The sequence below is a fragment of the Xenopus laevis genome, chromosome 9_10S (genome assembly GCF_017654675.1).
Source record: "Xenopus laevis strain J_2021 chromosome 9_10S, Xenopus_laevis_v10.1, whole genome shotgun sequence".
Classification (NCBI taxonomy): Eukaryota; Metazoa; Chordata; class Amphibia; order Anura; family Pipidae; genus Xenopus; species Xenopus laevis.
In genome coordinates this window covers 22,787,578-22,809,432 of record NC_054388.1, presented here as the reverse complement: position 1 = coordinate 22,809,432, position 21,855 = coordinate 22,787,578, and the positions used below count along the sequence as shown (strand labels likewise).

Sequence of the window (21,855 nt, the reverse complement as noted above, 5' to 3'; positions counted from 1 at the left end):
TGATACAAAATATATTAACTACAATATTCTTTTTAATACGGTTCCTTGCATATCTCATGAGAAATAGCCGTAACAGGCCTAGCCACCCACATACTGTATACACAAGGACAAATGCAATGGAAATCCACTCACAGAGTAGTAAAATCAACTGGTTCTTGTGAATAGTTTAAAGGCGTTGTTCACCTTCCAAAACTTTTTCAATTCAGTTGTTTTTAGATTATTTCTGGGGAACAAAGACTTTTTTCAATCACTTTCCATTATTTATTTTTTAAGTTTTTTCCAAAATCTAAGTTTAAAGGTGAATGTTAGTGTCTCTGGTGTTTCAGTCTGGCAGCTCAGTAATTCAGGTGCAGATTACAATTTTGCAACATTGTTGATACATTTCTCAGCAGCATCTCTGGAGTATTAATAACAATTGTATCAATTCGACCAGCTGCCTGTAATGAAACCCAGAGATTCTGCTCAGCAGGGACAAAGATAAGAAATATATCAACTAAATGTATCCATTTAGAACAGTTTACAGGATCGTCGACCCCCCCTCCCAGAGCTGATTTAGAAGGAGAAAAATTACATTTACACTTCAATATTAGAAAAACCGTCACACATAGAAAATAGAAAGTCATTGGAAAAAGTCGTTATTTCTGGTGATCTATCTGAAAACAACTAGTTGTTTGAAGGTGAACAACCCCTTTAAGCATTGTATAAAATTTATACAAAATATCAGATTTAATCATCAATTTGTGGGGCCTGTGTAGTTGTGTATTTAGGAAGATTTCTGTATTATGGGAAATAAAAACAGAACAGGTTTAGAACATTATATTTTTTCTGTCTATCCTAGGAGAAAAAGTAAAAAGATGTGGAAGGCAAAGAATAGTTATACAATAACAGGACAAGGACAGGAACAAACATTAGGAACCACGGTTGCTTGGAAACAGAAAAAAAACAGGTTATCTTTGTTTGAGACAAATAACTAGCATTCAGAGCATTATATTATAATGTAATTTTCAAGGTGGAAACAGCAGTCTATACACCCTGCAATAAATAGAGACAAATACAGGGTAAGGCATTATATGTAGGGTAATTAGAAAATGGCTACATGACAAAGAATGAAGAGGACAAAAATATATATAATATAAACTGAAAAAATGAAATGTTTTATATTTGCTGTCTAAGTACTAAATACTTATAGTACTTATAGGAGCACTTTTTTATTTCACATTAACTTTGTATTATTAGTGGCTTCTCACATATTTTAAGTTTAATAGTGTGAAAAAAAGCCTGGTGGTTTTCAGTCAGCAGCTTTTTTTCAGAGTAATAGAAACTGATAAGCTTGAAAAACAAAGTCTAGAAAACATTTTACCACTCATCCGAGTGGCTTCTTCAGTTCAACTGAAGTGGTAGGGAATTCCCGGCATTTAAACCCTTGAGTGTTACAGTCACAGACATCCAATCACAGCGGTTCCATTGAACCTCAGTAAGGTGCTGGTTGAAACTTCTAAAATTGAAAAACTCTACTAGATACTGAATATCACGACCTGGATAAATGATAATCTTCATAGACAACTAATAGGAAAAGGAAGATCAAACTTTGTTCCTCACTTTATTTTAAAAAAAGTACAGGTGAAAGGAACCTGGTGAATTGGCTGGAATATAAAGGAAAAGGTGTCAGAGGGTTTTTGGTTACAATGAGGATACAGGATTTATTACCTGGAATGCTTGAGGCAAGGATTAGAAAAATACCAGGCTTCCTATATTTTTCTCTTCCCTATTAACAATGCAATCAAGTATCATTTTAAAGTGCCAGGAGGCAACCCTAGCCCTGAAAAAGAGCGAATGACCACCATACTAAAATGTGCTAAACGATGGCTCAAACTTGTGTTTATTGTATTTTTTTTAAACCAGCTGGTGATTTACATGAGTTAGAACCAGAAGGGATGTGATTCTGGAGTCCAAATCAAGGGTATAGCACACTACCTGATGCTGAATAGGTACACTACCTGATGCTGAATAGGTACACTACCTGATGCTGAACCAGAACTTTTTATCAGTTTGCAGTTCTGATCACAGCAATTTTAGGTTTAAGTTGAAATGTACTGTCATAGAACTCCCCTTAATGAATAATCCAACATTATTTTTTAAATTGTGTGGTGGGGAGGGAGTTGCAAATGGCCACTGGTTATTACATTTACTGAGTTTGTTGACATTTGCTTAATGCAAATGTTGAACACCAGAACAATATCATAAAAAGGAAGTACTGTTTTCAGGATATCTAGCTATTTTCCTTATGAGTTACCATGGCATAAAGCGGTATCTCTACTGAGATACCACATAAATGACAACAGAAGCCCCGTACTGTTTTGGGCTACATCGTTCTGTTATGCAAACTACAAAAATAATGAAGTGATGCAGATAGTTTAACATGAACTGAAACGGTCCATTAGCAGAAGCCTGCTAGGCTTTTTCAGCAACAAAGCAGTTTCTATAAAGAAGTGTCCACAGTATGTAATTATATACAGGTATGTTACCTCTTATGCAGAATGCTCAGGACCTGGGGTTATCTGAATCTTCATATCTTACGTCTACTAGAAAATCATTAAAACATTAAATAAACCCAATAGGCTGGTTTTGCTTCCAATAAGAATTAATCATATCTGTTATTTTTTATCAAGTACAATGTACTATTTTATTATTAGAGATAAAAATAAATTTGAGTAATTTGGATAAAATGTTGTGGGAGACGGCCATCCCAGAATTTGGAGCTTGTTGGATAGCAGATCGCATACCTGTACCATTCCATTTCAGCTTTGCATCTTGTAAATATAAATTTAATTTACAGCTGTCCAGTTGGAACATAAGAGGCTATGTGTCAGAGGGGAGCCCAAGAGACACAAAGAAGCAATTTTCAGCCATTTGTGAAAACTGAATGATGCACAGGGTTTAGGGTTGCTACATTTTTGTTGCAGTCTGGATTTTCTAGATTGAAAACCAGAGAGGAGGCAACCTTTCTGTTTGGCATAATTGGGTGTGGTTGGGTTGGATTAATGTGTGTGGACTGCATTATTTTTATTTATTTATGGAGTCTTTTGTGGAGGAGGGCCCTGCTAACCTAGTCGTATTGAACCCAGGCATCCAATGGCATAACTATAGAAGGCACACGCACACACTGTGGTTGAAGGGGGGAGGTTGTATGTGACCTGCAATATTGTGCAAAAATGCGTGCAAAACTGCAGATGAAAAATTTGCATACGCCATCTGTAATTTTATGCATGGGCCCCAACATTTTTTTGGGGCCCTTTTTCCACTGCCATTGTGACATAGGTTAGACTGATGGTCAAATGAAGGCCCTTTATTTACAACTATACAAGCAGCAACAACAATTTATGGTCATTTGAGTTAGATTGAATTTCTTTGACTGATAGTCCTCTATATAGAAAACTTTAGCTGAGGCAAGTTTTACACAAGAGGAGGAATGTTCTGTAACAACAAACAGGTAAAGGATCTCTTATCTGGAATAATTTTCATCACCATAGCTTCTACTAAGAGTAACAAACACAAAATAAACCCAATAGCATTGTTCTGTCAACAATACTGATTAATGCAGCTTAGGCAAATACAAGGTATGGTTTTATTAATATAAAAAATAAGTAAATCACTTAAAATTATTTTATTAAAGTGTAAGTATTTGGTAATGGCCTTCCAGTAATTTGGAGCATTCTAGATAAGGGATCCCATACCTGAACTTAATTAGGTAAAATGAATGAAATTAGGTAAAATGAATGAAACAGTCATCAACGGCATCCTAAATCCAGAAATATAAATACAGAGAATATACATGAATACATGAACCTCCTGGTGACTTTACAACATTGGCTCCACCACTGCTAAAAAATATTGGCATTAAAGGTAAATAGAATAATAATGTACATGAAATACTATATGAATAACACAGTAAATACATAATGGAAACAGACAAAATATGAAAATATAATCCAACACTTTGCTTTGTGATGTAATACAAAAATGCATAGCACCAAATTACTATGGAAAATAAAGCAATATCACTATACAGTAGAACTCTCATTTTACATTTTTCAGGGGACCAGAAAAAAATGGTGTAAAATCCAGGAAAATTTAAAATCAGGGAAATTTATTATGCATAATATATAGGTGGGACCAGAAAACAGCAATGTAAATTGAGGGGAAACTTATAATCAGGGTTTGTAAATTTGAGGTTTCACTGTATATACATTGCAACACGAAACAGTATAAACACTTATATTATACATTTACTGAAAGCAAAAATCTTTTATTTATTTTTTGCAATACAATATTGTTTCTGTTTAAGTTCTGAAAAAGACAAACGGTATAAATGGCCAATATAACATATGAATAATCAATCAACAAATAAGCATTTACAGTAACACCATCAAAGCACCAGCCATGTTACCATAACACAAGGGGTGCTAACTGCTGATCATTAGATGTACAGGATTAAATATTGGAGTATACATTGCTTGTGCATAACCCCCAACTGAAGTAAGTCCTATGGAAAGCTAGTGGATTTTACAGACTCAGCATAAATTGACTTTATGCCCATTTATGACAGCCGAGGCATTGCTTTGCAAGGTCTTCCCTTTAATAGAATTGTAAAACGAACCCAATAAAATATGATACAGAACAAATACAGTTGCTCTGCCAGTTACTTCATACTGGAAAACTTCTGACTGGCGACTGGCCAATGCCAGCTGAGCACCCACTAACCAGACCCTATGGAAGAATTTATGACTTTCCAGAGATATCGGACACCCACCAGGCTGCTTCCATGTACCCAATTGTTTAGCTGTCAGCTACTTCACTTACCAAGTTCTTTTGAGCCTTGGCTCTCACTGGCCAATTCTCCCATTTTAACCAGGGCATCAAAGTAGCCTTTTGCTGCAAACGTTACACCTAAAAATAAGAAAAACAAACAAAAATGAACAAAATAATAAAGACATCAACAAAGAAACACTGGTTTCTACCATCATTATAATGCAGTTGTATTGTCAATATAAAACTAATTGCAGGGATGCCTTTATATATATGAGAGAACTAACCTAAGAGAACTAACTTAAGGCCTTTTAACCACTGTTCAACTACTAATGATAGCACTCCCTGGCAACCTTCAGTTTAATGTGGTTGCTGGGAGTTGTACTTTAGAAAAAACCGAATGGCTGCCAGTAGTCTTATAAAGCTGCTACTAGGTGCTCTTGCTCTAGAATCTCCGTATCTCTCTACTATTCTGTAGCTACCATGTTTAAGGCCCTAGTCGTGTTTGAAATCGTAAAGACAGATCTGCCTAAGTGAGCTTATAAATGACATGCAGTGTGGCTAAACATTGCATTGTACAAAAGGCTGCTTTGCTTTTTTCTTATTTTTTGTGATTTCCTTTTCTGCATGCCTGGAGGCCCTTATTTTTGTAAAATCACACAAAGGTTGACCACAAAAAGAATGTAGTCACAGAAAAACCCCATAGGACATATACCACCACATCCTTAATGAGGATCATTGACTAATAGGATATAAATTTAACCTTTGATTGTTAAAGTTAAAATATAAATATAAAATTATTAAAAATAGCATGGGTCCAATCATTCATCTTGGAGAAAACGACAAACAATTGTGGAGGATTGAGGGAATTTTAACTGCATGGGTCTCCTCCATGTATGAGGTGTGAAGGTGAACGCATGGGGGACCCATAAGCTGTTGGCAACAGTGACTCTTATCAGGAATAGTAAGGCACTTAGTGTCAATTAGTCAGGGAGGGTCAGCGATTCTCTCACTTTTGCACAAGTGAGCTTATTTAATTCTCGAGACCTTGGTCTAAAACTTTTAAAGGGGTGGTTCACACTTTAGTTATCTTTTGGTATGTTATAAATTGCCAATTATAAGCAACTTTTCAGTTGTTCTTCATTATTTTTATAGTTATAGTTATTTGCCATCTTCTAACTATCTACCTTTCTTAATAGGGGTCACTGACCCCATCTAAAAACAAATGCTCTGTAAAGTTACAAATATATTGTTATTGCTACTTTTTATAACTTCTTTTAACGCCCTCTCCTATTCATATTCCTGGCCCTTATTCAAATCAATGCATGGTTGCTATGGTAATTTTAACCATAGCAACCAGATTGCTAAAACTGGACAGCTGCCGAATTTAAGTCTCAAAAACTTAAATAATAAATATGAAAACTAATGGCAAATTGTCTCAGAATAGCACTCTCCATCATAATAAAAGTTAAAGGGATACTTTTTATGGTGTAGTTTTTATTTTTAAATTACATGGTTTACACTGAAAATAATTCACTCTAACCCATACAATTGTATACCTTAACCAACAAATGCATTTTGTTTAGCTGTAATATTGGTGTGTAGGCAGCCATCTTGGATCATTGTGCCTGACTTTGTGTGTCAGAAACAGCCAGCAATCTTGTTACATTCCTACAGTTCTGTTGAAAGGCTGCTGGGCGGAAAGGGGGGTTTGATATTACTCCAACTTGTAGTGCAGCATTAAAGAGCGACTGAAGTATATCAGAGCAAAAGTCAAATGACTGAGAGCACCTAGGAAACTACACACATGGCTAACCCCATATCGGATTTCAAAATTGAATATAAAAAAATTCAGTTTTTTCTTTTTAAAAAAAGATTTCAGTGCAGAATTTTGTTGCTGCTGCGCTATTAACGGATGTGTTTTGAAATAAAAAAAACTCGTGTTCCTGTGACAGAATCACTTTAATTGAAAGGCGAACAATCCCTTTAATATATATATCCATATATTGCCTTCCCTGCTTCTCTGCGTGAGGCATAAAAATCACAATCTGCACTTCCTTGATGCCACTCTGCTGCTCACATTCTCCCTCTCTCCTCCCAGTCTATAATTTTGTAGCTAGTGCTTTATGTTCTAGCACATACACAAGACTGTGGGAGGATTCAAAGCCTGCTTTGATAACAGCTTATACAAAATAGCTCCTGCTTGCTGTTATCATGAATTCCAAAAGAAGAAAAGAAACAATTTTTAAATAATAATTGATGTATTTTTATAAAGTAAAGTTTATTTATTTTTCTCAAGTAGCACAATAGAATTTGATTTTGAATTACTGCTTAAGGTAGCAGGTGCCATTTAATGCTTTCGGTTGGGATTATATTTACAAATAATTTTAAAATCTATGGGAATTTTGTAATTATTGTTATACTTTACAGTTGGTTAGACTTACATTTTCTTCTTTATTAGGGAAAAGTTTATTATTGGGTTTAGTTCCCCTTTAGGCTAATCCTAGAGGTAATTTTTCCCATACCACAGCTGTGTCATTCTTCAAGGGGACATTTCATATAACCTTCATATTCAGATATATAACTCATCCTTCCTCAAAACATGTAATGATGCAGAAAGAAAAAAGTTTTAAAAGCATTTTACCGCCTAGAACTGTCATTATATCAAAGCTGCAGAGAGAACCTCTCTGTTCGGTGTCTAGGCTGAAATGAAGAGTGGATGTGTCTGTTCAGTCTCTCACAGGAAGTGGTCACAGCACTGACTGACAGGCTGAACTCGAGCTGTAGCAAACTCCTCCCCTCCCACCCTCTGTCCTGTGTGTTTCCAGCCTGTACATAACTGCCTTATGCTGCTGCCTGATCATTCACTAAGCCGGCCCGAGTATAAGCCGAGGTACCTAATTTTACCTACAAAAACTTGTAAAACGCATTGACTTGAGTATAAGTCTAGGGGTGAGAAATGCATTTTAGGACATCTTCAGAAGAAGACACGCTCCTGCATGCGCTCTGCTAGGGAAGAACTCGCCTCTTACTTACTGATCCGAAGAGGCTGCAGTCACAGCTCTCTGCTGCCTACACTTGCTGTTGTAAGGGTATACATACATTACATCCATATATACATAAATACATTACATTTACATACACACACATTACATACACATACATTACATTCACATACATATATTACATACACATACATACATACAAACATACAGCAAGGGTTGGGCAAGTGCTGCACCATACGCAGCCAGGTAAGGCAATGAGACATTCACAAGCTCGCTCCCCCATAGGCTCAGCCCACCCCACACGCGAGCGGAGGGATAAACCTTCCTCTGTGTTGGAGCATCTGGATCTCCAGAAGCCTTCCCCCTATCCCTGGCCCAGAACACCAGCCACTTACTTGGCCACAGATCGCCTCTAGCGTGAGTCACCGTAGGACTGCAGAGGTGGGGAGGCTGCAGTAGGAGGAACTATGCCCGTCGCCATGTTGCCCGCTGCCTCTGATGACGTCACGTGATGAAGGCGTGAGCGAGCGGGAGGTGCGGGCTGGGTAGGAAGTGAATGGTGCGCACACAGGAGCGTGTTCTGCTGAAGAGCAGCCATTCACCTCACTGACTCGAGTATAAGCCGAGATTAACATTTTCAGCACATTTCGGGTGCTGAAAAACTCGGCTTATACTTGAGTATACACAGTATATATCTTAAATGCTCAACATAAACCAATAGATGTGAAGGTTATTACAAACTGTAATAGTAATATTTTCTTTTATTTAAAATACAGTATGCTCCTGTGTTCCACAGCAAATAGGCATCAGTCACAAATGTACCTGCCCAGCTGGACATAATCTATAGTCCATAATATATTGTTATACACTATCCATCTCCCTGCCTCTATTACATTATACAAGTTATACAAACAGTGTACATTAATATTTACTGGTATGATATTCCAGAACAGCAGCTGTAGGTTTGTTTTCCATCATATTGATATATGACCAGGTGCAGGGAGTTGCAAGGAGAAATGCAGCTGTTCTGGAACAATTTATGACCAGGTGCAGGGAGTTGCAAGGAGAAATGCAGCTCTTCTGGAACAATTTATGATCAGGTTCAGGGAGTTGCAAGGTAAAATGCAGCTGTTCTGGAACAATTTATGACCAGGTGCAGGGAGTTGCAAGGGGAAATGTAGCTGTTGTGGAACAGTTTATGCTCAGGTGCAGGGATTTGCAAGGGAATAAATGCAGCTGATGTTCTGGAATTTTATAACATATAACAACAGATGTGGGGACTTTACAAAGGAAAACCCAAAAGATTGCTTTTTGTATACAACATAATACTGTGTAGAAAATGACTATGGCAGTTAGACTAACTGCTGATACACATTGCCCCCAGAAAAGAATAAAATACTTTTAGCAGCAGATTATGTATTATTTATACAGAAGTTTGCTTTTCTTTCTTTTCCACAATTATTGCAGGGCACGATAAAAAGAACAAGCAGTGAAGGGAGGGAGGGGGAGGAAAAACGAACAGGGCAGAGAGGGGTTTAAATAAATAGGATAGAGAGGGAGCAGGGAAGGGAAAACCAGCAGTAAGGGTTAACAGATGTCTGCAGGGAAGGACTATGCGTAACATCAAAGACACGCCAACTCCTCTTTGCCGCGTGCTCGTATCGCTTCCGGGTTCTGACATGAGCGTCACGTCTGATCTAATCTCACTTGCCGCAAAATGTAAACACTAAAAGGGGCCTTAGCCAATAACTCACTGCCCAACGTAGTTCTATTTTAAATAGTTCCTGAGTGCAATTCATAGTCTGTCTTGTCTGTTCTTCACCTAACCTGTTCCTGACCATCCCTAGTTTGCTGCATGTCCTGACCGTTGGACTTTTATTGACTAATCTCTATAATCCTGTTTCTGTACTGCAATACTGTTGGTTTCGACCCCGCCTGTGCCCCCGACTACGTTCTTGCCTTCTGATTCTGTACTGCTCTCCCTAAATGGAATTGACTTGTCCTGTCCCTCAACCACGTTCCCTGTTCCTCTAATTCATGTTTGGTTCCCCTGCCTGCCCAGAACCGTCTCCTAGGTACTCTGACTATAAGACCTGACAGCATCCAAGTAGTGGAGGGCTCCTCCCGAAGTGAAAGGTGGTGGTTATAGGCGGAAGTTTAAGCCTAGACTGGGACCTTGGAGTTAGTTCTGGTTTTAGGATACCTTACATTACCTCCTGTATTCCAAGTGGCAGATATGTTTTTGCTTTCACATTAAACTCCAGAAAATGAGTGTCTAGTGAGCCATTACTTTTTTATGTGCACAGATTCCCACTTTCATTGTTATGATCAACAACATAAAAAAATAATTAGGAAGAGGCTGGATGGAGTCTTTGTTTCCCCAAAAAATAAAATTCACTTAATCTTAAAGCCAACATAGGCCAATCTTTATGTCAACATGCAGGGCAGGTTATAGTTACTAGTCCACAATTTGTCTACCCCACACATCACTAACTTCAGTCCTAAGGATACTTACACACAAGGACTTGTTCGGTAATGGTGCAGTTGTCACTAGCATTGAATCATAAATAGAACTGCTACAGAGTAGTAAATGGAAGCAAATATCTGATTGGTTGCAATAAGTCCAATTTAACTGGAAAGTCATGGGAGAATCTGGTAATTAACGTATACATAAGTGAAAGGTGGTACATTAGCACATTAATTAGGCTGAAGGACTTTCAAATTATGAACAAAGCAAGTTTGGAGAATTCAGCGGTTTAATCTGTTTATAGACTTTTTTTCTGCAATTCTGGGCAGGACATAAATGAACCATGTTTGTGCCACATGACATTAAAATAATCAGGTGTTCACTTTGGGCAGCTTCCCTCTAAGATTTTTGTAGGAAGATGATCAGTGTGACATTAAATATTAATATTAAATATACACTAGATGGGAAACATCCCCATGTCCAAGAATATTTCTGTCACTCCGTTACTCATGGTACACTTTTTAAGAATTAATTTTGTCCTGGCCTCCTCCAATTTTAGATGATTGTTAAGACTATCAACTACCTCCCTAGGGCATTCTCCAACCACTCCCCCTTTATGCTCACTCTCACTCCGGCCTTCAGTGCTACATGAGCTAGCTGTAGGCTGTGTCCAGTCTGGCTTACCAATGCCATAGTCAGGACTAGAACAAGCGGAGGGGGCACATTTGGCTAACCCTACACCGGAGAATAATACTGCCCTATCCACCACCCAAAGAAACTTAGAACTAGCGCAAATGCAGCTAAAAAAAACTATTGTTCACTGACAAACGCATTTTTGACCAGGGTGATAAAGCAGGGACTTTTGGCCTGGCTGGCCAAAGCCAGTGATCCCGAACCATCGTCCCCAGAATCTGAAAAGGTAACTTGAATCCTTCGCCCAGGGCATCCTAGACACCTTTGCCACCTTCTATAAAACTTTGAATAGCTCCCGAATCGCCTACACTCATGCCCAGCTAGAAAACTTCCTAGACTGCATAAAATTTGCTTGTCTCACATTACCCTAATCACTCTACAAGAAGTGCCCTTCCCCAGGGCAAAACCCCAGGCCCAGACAGCTTCCCAGCAGCATGGCATTGTCCTTATACAGGGATCACCAACCCTTTGAACCCGTGAGCAACATTTAAAATGTTAAAGGAGTTGGTGAGCAATGCTAGTATGCAAAATGTTCTTGGGGTGCCAAATAAGTGCTGTGATTGGCCATTTGGTAGCCCCTAGGTGGACAGTCAACCTACTTGAGGCGCTGTCAGGCAGAATATGTGGTTTTTATGCAATTAAAAACTTGCTTCCAAGTCCGTAATTCAAAAATAAGTGCTTGGTTTAAGGCCACTGGGAGCAAAATCCAAGGGGTTGGAGAGCAGCATGTTGCTCACAAGCTACTGGTTGAGGATCACTGTCCTATACATAAGGAGAGAAAGGACCAACTCTGGGCCAATTTCATAAATAAATACAGAAGTGAAGGTAGTTTCTAAAATCCTGGCAACCAGGATAGCAAAGATAAACCACCTCCATTATCCATCCAGATTAACCAAGGCGTTCAACTTGATCAAATGGGCATACTTGTGGGAAATAATGAAGCGCTTTGGGATAGGCCCTAATTTCATCAACTGGGTAAAACTCCTATACAGGGAGCCTACAGCAAAACTTAAAATCAATGGGTCATTATCTTCCCAATTTCCACTAGCCAGAGGCACAAGGCAGGAGTGCCCATTGTCACCCCTCCTTTTTGCTCTAGCCATTGAACCAGCGGCGATCCTGGTTAGGCACTCTTAATGAAGTTGCAGGATTCAAAACAGGCCCCTTGGAGGACAAACTGGCTTTGTATGCCGACGAACTATTATTTCTGGCAGATACCTTTAACACCCTTAAAGCAGCTCTCGCCATCGTGAAGAGATTTGGCAATTACTCTGGCCTCACTATTAATGAGAGCAAGTCCCAGTGTTACCCCCCCTCCATCTTTGTGGACTTGTAATTGGTCACAGAGTTTAAATATCTGGGTGTAATCATCTCCCCCTATCTCCCTCACTACATTCCCAACAACATCGACCCATTAATAAGGCAATTTAAAATGGCTACAGCCATTTGGACCACCTTACCTATTACACTTTTACTTACCACTCGATGCAGATTCAGGGCATCGGAGTTCACGGGCGCCATCTTCTTCTCTTCATCGGGAAGTAAGTGCAGTATCGGCATTTTGACAACTGTGCATGTGCCGAAATTAACGGAAATTGCCGAAGCACCCAAAGATTACCAAAGAGAAGAAGATGGCGTCTGTGAACTCCGATGCCCTGAATCTGCACCGAGAGGTAAGTAAAGAGTTAGGGGCATTTACCAGAGGTAACAGCTAGGCTGGGAGGGGTAGGTTTTTTTAATTAAGGGTTTAGTTTTCCTTTAATTCTCGGTTCTCAAGGCTCGCAATTCAAACCCCCCCCTTTTGAACTGGTTCTTCGTAAACCCCCAAGGTAGCTTATACAAAGCACTAGTTCACCTCCCTCCCCCCCTTTAAGAGAGCGTTTCTAAAGTGGCGGGCCTGCCTACCAACAGTTACAGAGGATCAATGGGAGGAGGCCATGGATACCCTCTGTGGTCACTTGATTTCCCTGAAAGACCGGCTCATCCTATTCAAATGTATTCATCAAATATACATCACCCCCACTAGATTGGAAAAAATGGGCCAGAATCCTAGTGCCAACTGCCCCAAATGTGGGGACAGGTGGGGGGCTTCCTTCAACCACATTACCTTTATCTGCCCACATTTGGCAGCATACTGGAGGGGAGTAGTAGAATACATGGTTAACAAACTGGACTTCCATGGCATTTGTTCCCCAGAGCTTTGCTTACTAGGATTGGTAGATTATATCCTCCCTCTGAACAAAACCAGATCACTTCTATTTTACGCTAAGAAGCTACTCCTAATCAAATGGATGGCACCTCAGCCTGGATTGCTGTAGATAACAAAACTCTCCCTCTGGTCAAATTGATCTATGAAGCCCGAGGTTGTCCAGCAAAATTTGAAGAAGTCTGGGATCCCTAGCTGGAAGCCAACCCTGAAGCCCAACCTGATTTACCTACCATGACCTAGGGTAACGTACCTGCCTGCATAGCTACCCAACGTTAATACTCATGTAACGTTGATCTCACTCACCTCCTGCTTAATGTTTGAAATAACTATGTGAACCTACAGAATGTACATGCCATATTTTTCTATCCCATTTTCACTTGTTGCCCTAAACATATTTGTCATACTACTGCTCAGCTTCTTTCCCATCTTTTTCACTATATTGTGTTAACATGAAAAATATAAACAAACATTAGGGATGCACTGACTCCACTATTTTGGATTCGGCCGAACCCCCGAATCCTTCCTTATTTTGTGACAAAAAGTCACCGATTTCCCTCCCCTCGGATTCGGTTCGGCCGGCAAGAAGGATTTGGCCGAATAAGAATCCTGCTGAAAAAGGGCGAATCCCGAACAGAATCCTAGGATCCGGTGAATCCCTAATAAACATAACAAAAATACAGTAGATGGCTTAAAAAACCCATAAATTGTGGTCTGGAACAAAGGACAGAAAAATTGCAAATTCATGCATGGTAAACATTTAGAAGGTGTGAAAACAGGAACTAAAAAGTGGCTCCAATTTTAAATATTTTACTTTTTTACCTGTGAATTGCACGTCAATGCATTTCCTATATCTGCAACCAGCTTTATATTTAGCACTTCTGTACTTTGTTAGATCTACTGCTAGATGCATTTTCAGTATCAGGTCCACTGTCCCACAAGACAGGTCAATATTCTATAGGGATTGTACTGTTCTTTTCGAATTTAAAAAGGCCTATGGCACATAGGAAGTTTGACCCCCTGCATGAGCACCCATCACTTCTCGTGAAGAGCTTCAGCATATGGAAAGCATGCTGCTGAAAGCAAACATGGCATAGGCAGACAGTCAAGCAGGCTACCACCCACACACATTGAACTGTGCCGACAGAACACTAATAACCCTTGTGGAAAAGATATAGTAATAGAATTAGGTATTTGTTTGATGACAGTATCCCTTTCATGGTAGACAAGCTTCCTTGAGTCTATTTCAATAAAGTCACAAGGAGTTCAACTACAGTGCAGTACTTAATGGGTTTTAGCCCTAAGGCACTGGCTAAGATTTAACAAGTCTTTTAAAAGAATGCCAGATGGTAATAAGGTCATTTATTAAAAAAAAAATTTTTAAAAAAAAAAAAAAAAAAAAAAGTGTGTGTGTGTGTCTGCGCGTTTATCCCCATGCACGAAAGTGCATGGGCCATAATAGAAGAGAAGGAAGGGATGGGAGAGCAAGAAGGGGAGTGGAGGGAGGGGAGGAGAGAGAGTAGGGTGGCAAGAGCAGCAAGGGAGCGAACCGGGACTAGGGGTTGGCAGAAGACCTTGCCCAGCGCCTGCCTTTTCTGCCTACCCCCTAGTTCCGGCCCTGATGCAATATATCTCAGATGTCTCAAACATACAAGAACTGAGCTCCATATTAGTAGGCCCAGGTAATGCACATGGCACTGTGTCAGTGGAAACACTAGTTGGTGTAACTGAATTCACTGCTTTCATAAAACTTGCTTCCTTTCTTGCCTACGTGTAAATGGCCAAAGAACTGTGTAAATTTCAGATCTCAACATGGCTAAACAATGTAACCACAGAAATTAATTAAAAAAAGATATACATACATTCATGATAAATAATTCCTGTTAACAAGATACAAATAGCAGCTAAATGTGATATTGGTGTTAAAACGAACTTCATCTCAACCGGATTATAACCGTATTTGACTAACAGTTAAAGCTAAGTGGTACATAAAAGAAAGAGAAAAATTAAAATGGACATATTTCTTAAATCCGTATTATGAGTAGCTCACAGAATATAACCGTTTATCATATAGTCTCAAGGAGAAATTATTATTCTGGCATGTGATTCTTGCAGTTCGCTTTGATATGTACCAAGTAGAGACGTTATCATGCAGTGCACACAGAGGTGTGCAGGAAACTGAACATTTTCAACAGTGCCCTAGTTTCTACAGTCATCTAAGATAAGGCTTATGTTTGCTACTGTTTATAGCTCATTCACCCTTCAGTGTGCCCCCTTTTACCTTAAAGGGCATTAATGCAGGAGGAAAAAATGAAAAAAAAACATTTGCAGGATTTACAGAAAAGGATTGTATAAAAGCCTGATTCAATCGTCTTGGGTCTTTAACAACAACAAAAACAGCAGTATTTGTGTGAGTGTGTGTGTGTCAGGTTAGTCATTACAATACTTGGAGTTGGCCTAATATTTAGTATCACCTTTGGATTTGAGCTCCCCTTCAATTCAGCCGTACATGGGCCGGTACTGATCTAGCCTGTGGCAGATAAGACAAATCATCCTCAAACATGGACATCCATGAACCTACTGATATCTATAGTACATGGATATCACATATCTCCCAACATTTGAAAAATGGAAAGAGGGACAAAATGATCTGGAGCACTTTCATGCCCATTTTATGGCCACACCCCCTAATTATCATGTCCATTTTACAAAATTTGGCAGGTTATGAACACATTTATTATTTTTTTTTATGTGTTATAAAACTGTGACACAGTACTCCCAAGAGACCTGCTTATCTTAAATAGTTACAATTGTATCTTTGCTCATCTTAAATTGTCATCAAATGTATCTATGTGCAGGTGCCGAGTATTGTGGGCTCTCTGCCGAAATACCTCTTACCGTATTTAATGAAGTATCAGAAACTTTAACTCCTGCACTGACACCAGAAATAGATACAAAGAGATGAACTCTGGATTTTTTAATAAAAATCCAGGACTGCAGGCTGAGATGTCAAAATCAGGACTGTCCCACAGAAAATGGGAGGAATATCAGTCAACTGTTGGCCCGCAACGCATTTCTTCTGTGAAATCAGCAGAGTGCATTTAGCACAGTCAGGGGCTAAAATCAGCCTGATTTTAGCAGACTGATTGTGGCCCCATGTAACCCTGGCCTTTATGTTAGTGTGTAAAATATTCAGCTTTTTTATCATCTATCATCAAATCCATATAGGCGGTTTGGCAAACACAGGTATGGGACTGGTTATCCAGAATGCTCAGGACCTGGGGTTTTCCAGAAATGAATCTTTCCATTAATTGGATCTTCATACCTTAAGTCTACTAGAAAATAATACAAACAAAAATAAACTCAATAGCATGGCCGGAACTAGGGGTAGGCATGTGCCTAGGGTGCAAATTTGGGGGTGTTCTCTTGCAAGCACAAAGCATGTTTTCTCACAAGCGCATGCTCCCAGTAGGCGCCACGACCAGCTCGGATGCCTAGGTTGTCTGGCCGGCCAAGCCCGGCTCTGCTCAATAGGCTGCTTTTCCTTCCAATAAGGATGAATTATATCCTAGATTGGATTAAATTCTTATCATGAAACAAGGAATGGGCACATACTGTATATGTGCAGATGGATGTTGGTGGCTTTTTCCATAAAGAGATTCTCTACCAAAAGTAATCCTTACTCACTCAGTAGGGTCACACTTATTACATCATACTATTAAGTTAACAGAACTCACACAATGTTCTTTCCAGTTAAAAAGAGGTATATTTGTAGTAATATTCAGCAGTATAATTTTATTGTAATGGTTTCTTAATACGGCTGAGTAGTGTTCAGTGCTCACATGCCATTTTCACGAGTTTCTTAAACGTCATTAAATAAACAATTAAATTATGTTTTGGGTGTAACAACAGTAGAGGGCGGAAGTCAGCCTATTTAATTAAGAATTATTTTGGGTAGACTTTGTTTATGGCAAGCTTATTACATTTTGTAACTTGCCAGAACATCTTCAAACACTAATAAACTCCAGATGGACCGCAAACTGACAGAAAAAGTCTCAACTCCAGGTAGTCCACAATAATAACACACTCATGAGAAAAATGGATAATTAAACATCACCCTCTTATTTGATTCCAACATTCTATTCAGTGAATTGTTGTGGCAGACTCGCCAGCATTGTGTAATCCTAAAATCCATCAGCAAAACCCTGAATGCCAACTCTAAGACCCTTTGGGGAAAAAGCTAAAGAATAACTAGAAAAAACTTTGGGAAAAGCCTTGTTAACATCAGAACTGCCTTGCTACTGCTAACAGTTTAGAAGTGAACAAGGTTACTGACAGTTGCTACAATAGCTTACTACTTTAAAATGCAAGATGTATACAAAGATATCATTTTTAAAATATAGACTTCCCTGATCTATATTTTAAATGCTGGCTTGCTGACTGTTCCCAGTTGTAAATTTGAAATGCAAAATAAAAAAATAAAAACTTACTTAAAAAAAAAAAAATGCTGACTTGCTATATTCTACCACTCAACAGAAACTGGTACAACTTCCAGTATATACCCACAGTAGCCTAAGTGACTCCTTTTGCATGCAAGTTAAGCTGGCCATAGATTTTTTTAAAAGATCAGATCCTGAGCGTGAGACCACGATCTTCTCAGAATGATCGTACGAATTTACCATCAACTAAAAAGACCAATTTGCCAGGAAAACAAAGGGGAGCTGCCTGCTTGGCCCTGCAAACAGATAAGATTGCACTGGGACTGACAAAGATTTTTTGACCTGGCCGATCAATGATCGACTGATGTCGGCCGAAAAATCGTAAGATGTACGATCGTTCGAATACCACTAACCGCACGATAATTTCGAAGGATTGGTCGGGCTTCCCTAAAATCGGTCATTCGGCAAGAAGAATCGTCGCGGCTATGGGGAGCTTTAGACAGAGATGGGTGCTTGTAATGCGAAAAGTAGATATGCCTTTAATTTCCAAGCCTGAATTACTGCAACCTCAGCTCCATTCTCAAAGCAATGTACACTGTAACAGAAGTTATCTTTACACTAAAGGATCTTTTTTTTTTTTTTTAAAATCAATCTGCAGTTTAAATTTAAGCTCAGAGCATCGCCCCCAAAAGTGTCCGAAGGAATGGAAACATAAATTTAAACTACAGGCGCTGATAAAAAGCTTAGGTGCTGCCAAGCTGCCTGTTGCCCCTTTCACAGAACATTTTGCAAGTAAACTTCTAGCTGAAAAAAATACAAAGAGGGAACAAGCCTACCTATTAAGCTTATCTATTATTTAGGGCAAGAACTAGGGGTAGGCAGAAGTGCCTAAGGCGCAACGGTGTAGGGGTGCCAGGCATGCACCTTTTCTGCCACAAAAAAACAACTTTAACATGGCAAATTAACATCATACCCATTATTTTTTCATTGAGTCTCCTAAATTTCAACTCAATCTTAAAAACTTGAAACAAAAATATAGCTTGAATTTTGCCAATACAACTCCCACTGACTTCTACACTAACTCGTTAGCTTGTACATACTGAAGTTGTTATACAAGTTTGAGTTTTTTTTGGTCTTTTTTGTGTTTCAGAATTTGAGAAATCTGACCTTTAGCATTGGCCAGGTCCGGACTGAGAATGAAAATAGGCCCTGGCATTTCAAGTTCACAGAGGCCCAATCAGCCCACGCAGAGGCCCAAACAGCCCCCACCAGCCCACTAAACACTGACTTTCTATGGCACCTTATAGCAGCCCCTCTGGCATTTGCCAGAACCCACAGATTGCCAGTCCGGGCCTGGCATTGGCTGTAACTACATAATTTCTGACAGTGGAGAAATGCTCGTCACTGTCCATGCTGCCTGCAATTGGCTGGAAGCAAAACAATGGTGACATGCGGTTGCTGTTCCAGTCATTGGCGGGTAATATGGCTGAGGATATGCATTCTTCAATGGCAGCAATACAATGTGTGTTATATGGGCCTTTTGATAAATGGGATTTTAGCAATGTTCTTTCCCCTAATGGTTTATAGACCCATGCTGTTGCTGTAAGAATATTAACAATTCATTGCAGATATAGCATTACGTGAAGTACAAAGAGAAATAAATAATAATAAATATTGGGTAAAGTTAATTAATTCATGCAGAATGACATGGTTATAGTTTCAAATTGAATGGATAAAAGGGCTTGTGCTACTGTCACATTGCAACAAGTATCTATGGTACCACTCAACAAATAAATATTGAATCAAAAATACAAAATTGTAGTAAATAATAAAGGAGAAAACACTCACAGTTCACCTCAGTCCCAAGGTGAAAGGTCCAAAAATACTGTGTCCAAAAAGAATGTGAGGATCTCCAATAATAAACAAATATAAAAAGTAGAAAAATGTATTAGGACATAAGACCTAATGCGTTTCGTGCCTATTGGGGCACTTACTCATAGGCTCAATAGTCACGAAACGCGTTAGGTCTTATGTCCTAATAAATTTTTCTACTTTTTATATTTGTTTCTTTATTATTGGAGATCCTCACATTCTTTTTGGACACAGTATTTTATTGTATTGTCAAATCAAATCAATGCTCATTTAAATGTGTACTGTTAAGAAGTGCACCTACACACAGCATTGGACTGGACATGTACCACCACCTTCCTTCTTCTATACCTTGAAGGGGTGAAGGGGGGTGGCTGACTGATGCGGACTGATTTATCCCAGGATCCTGCCAGCCCATGTAGAGCCGGAGTATCTCCAATACACAATTTGTAACACTGTCCAATATTAACATAAAATAGATAATCTACACAAAAATGTAATTTGACTCACTGATTCTAGATGACCAAATTACATCATTCTGGCTCCTTACAAAATATCTTAGAACAGCACTTCTATGCTTCACTACCAATTAATTGTAAAATCCATCAAAACACGGTTTACAGAGCCGTCGCCAACTTTTGACAAAGGTAGTCAGGGTCGTGATGTCACTGGAAGTTATGACACGTGTATGCTCAGAACCTCTCCTGATGCCACCAAAACCTCACATGAGCACTTCACACCACTGGCGTCACTGAAATGTTCTGTGCATGCTCACACCAAATTTTTGCCTGAAAAATAATCAGCAATCGCTTAAAATGCATCAGAGTGACGGTAGACCAGTGGACAAAGCCGAAAATTTGGTAACTCTCAAGAAAATTGGGGGGAGTTGACAGCTCTGGGTTTATTCTTTAAAAATTAAACTAGCAATTGGTATTTAACAATGGCCTGACACCAGCCTTACTTTCATTTTGTAGGATAATTTGGTCAAAGTTCTGAAGATTTATTATGCAATATGTCATCAAAAACAGTAGAGCGGAGCCGGAATGAATAGAATAGTTCTGTGGCTCTATGAACACATGAATGATGGCTGCATTGATCTAGGTTACGGAATGGGAACTTGCACATTATAGAAACTACATTGTATGTGCAGCAAGTCAGAAGCAAAAAAACAAAATCCACTTTGTTGATGCCATTCCTCCTGAACCTGCTGCTCTAGGCACTGACCATAGGAGTCTATTTGGCAAATACAACTCAGAAGACCAAATGGTTCAGGAGTAAAGATGCCAAAATGTTCTTGGAAAAAAATGAAATGTGAATGAAAATTAAAAGAAAAAAAGGGGGGAATCTAGTGAATGTTTGTGCATTTATTTTGTATACGTTCAACAACACCTAGGGGCACATTTACTTAGGGTCGAATATCAAGGGTTAATTAACCATCGATATTCGTCCGTCAAAGTAAAATCCTTCGAATATCGAAGTCGAATGATTTACCGCATTTCCTTTGTTCGTACGATCGAAGGAAAGATCGTTGGATCCAACGATTCAAAGGATTTTAATCCATCGATCGAACGATTTCCTTCAATCAAAAAAACGTAGGAAAGCCTATGGGGACCTTCCCCATAGGCTAACATTGATGCTCGGTAGGTTTTAGGTGGCGAAGTAGGGGGTCGAAGTTTTTTTTTTAAAGAGACAGTACTTCGACTATCGAATGGTCAAATAGTCGAACGATTTTTAGTTCGAATCGTTCGATTCTAAGTCGTAGTCGAAGGTCGAAGAAGCCAAAAAAATACTTCGAAATTCTAAGTATTTTTTATTCTATTCCTTCACTCGAGTAAATGTGCCCCTTAGTCTACCATATGGAGGGAAATTTACTTAACTACGCAAATCCATTAGCGTTGCCTACGCACAGTTCGCTGCTCTTCGCCAGGCATAGATTCGTCACGAAGATCCGAAGTTTTGTCCAGGGAACCGAAAGGTAGCGAAGTTACGCTAGTGGCAATTCTTTAGGCAACGCAAAGTAGCGCTAGCAAAGGCTAATTTGCACATGGCGGCAAATTTAAAATTTAATGGATGTTTATGCTGCAACGCATACATAACACTACACAAGCCCAGGGAAAGTGAATAAAAGTATATAGAGCTGTTCTAATGCCCTACACATGTGCCCACAGTATAGCTTAAGGTGCCATATGTTATCAAATGTAGGGGGGGGGAGGTGGGCACCCTAAAAAATATTTTCGATCTTTTTCAGCCCATCACCCAAAAAAACGCAAACAAACAAACAAACTCCTATCTACTCTATTGAACTTCGCCTGGTCTGACCTGGCGAAGTAAACTTTGGAGAAGGAGGTAACGTTCATAAAAAAAACATTC

General features: G+C 39.2%; 1 protein-coding gene across 2 annotated transcripts in view; it reads right to left on the bottom strand.

The window, feature by feature from the left end:
• The window catches only part of baiap2.S (BAI1-associated protein 2 S homeolog), a 155,433-nt gene that overhangs the window by 83,617 nt on the left and 49,961 nt on the right, over nucleotides 1-21,855 (bottom strand). For both annotated transcript variants that reach the window (XM_018238327.2, XM_018238328.2), the window contains exon 3: nucleotides 4,861-4,947. In XM_018238327.2, coding sequence (XP_018093816.2) covers nucleotides 4,861-4,947 — 87 coding nt within the window. The remainder of the gene's footprint in view (nucleotides 1-4,860; nucleotides 4,948-21,855) is intronic.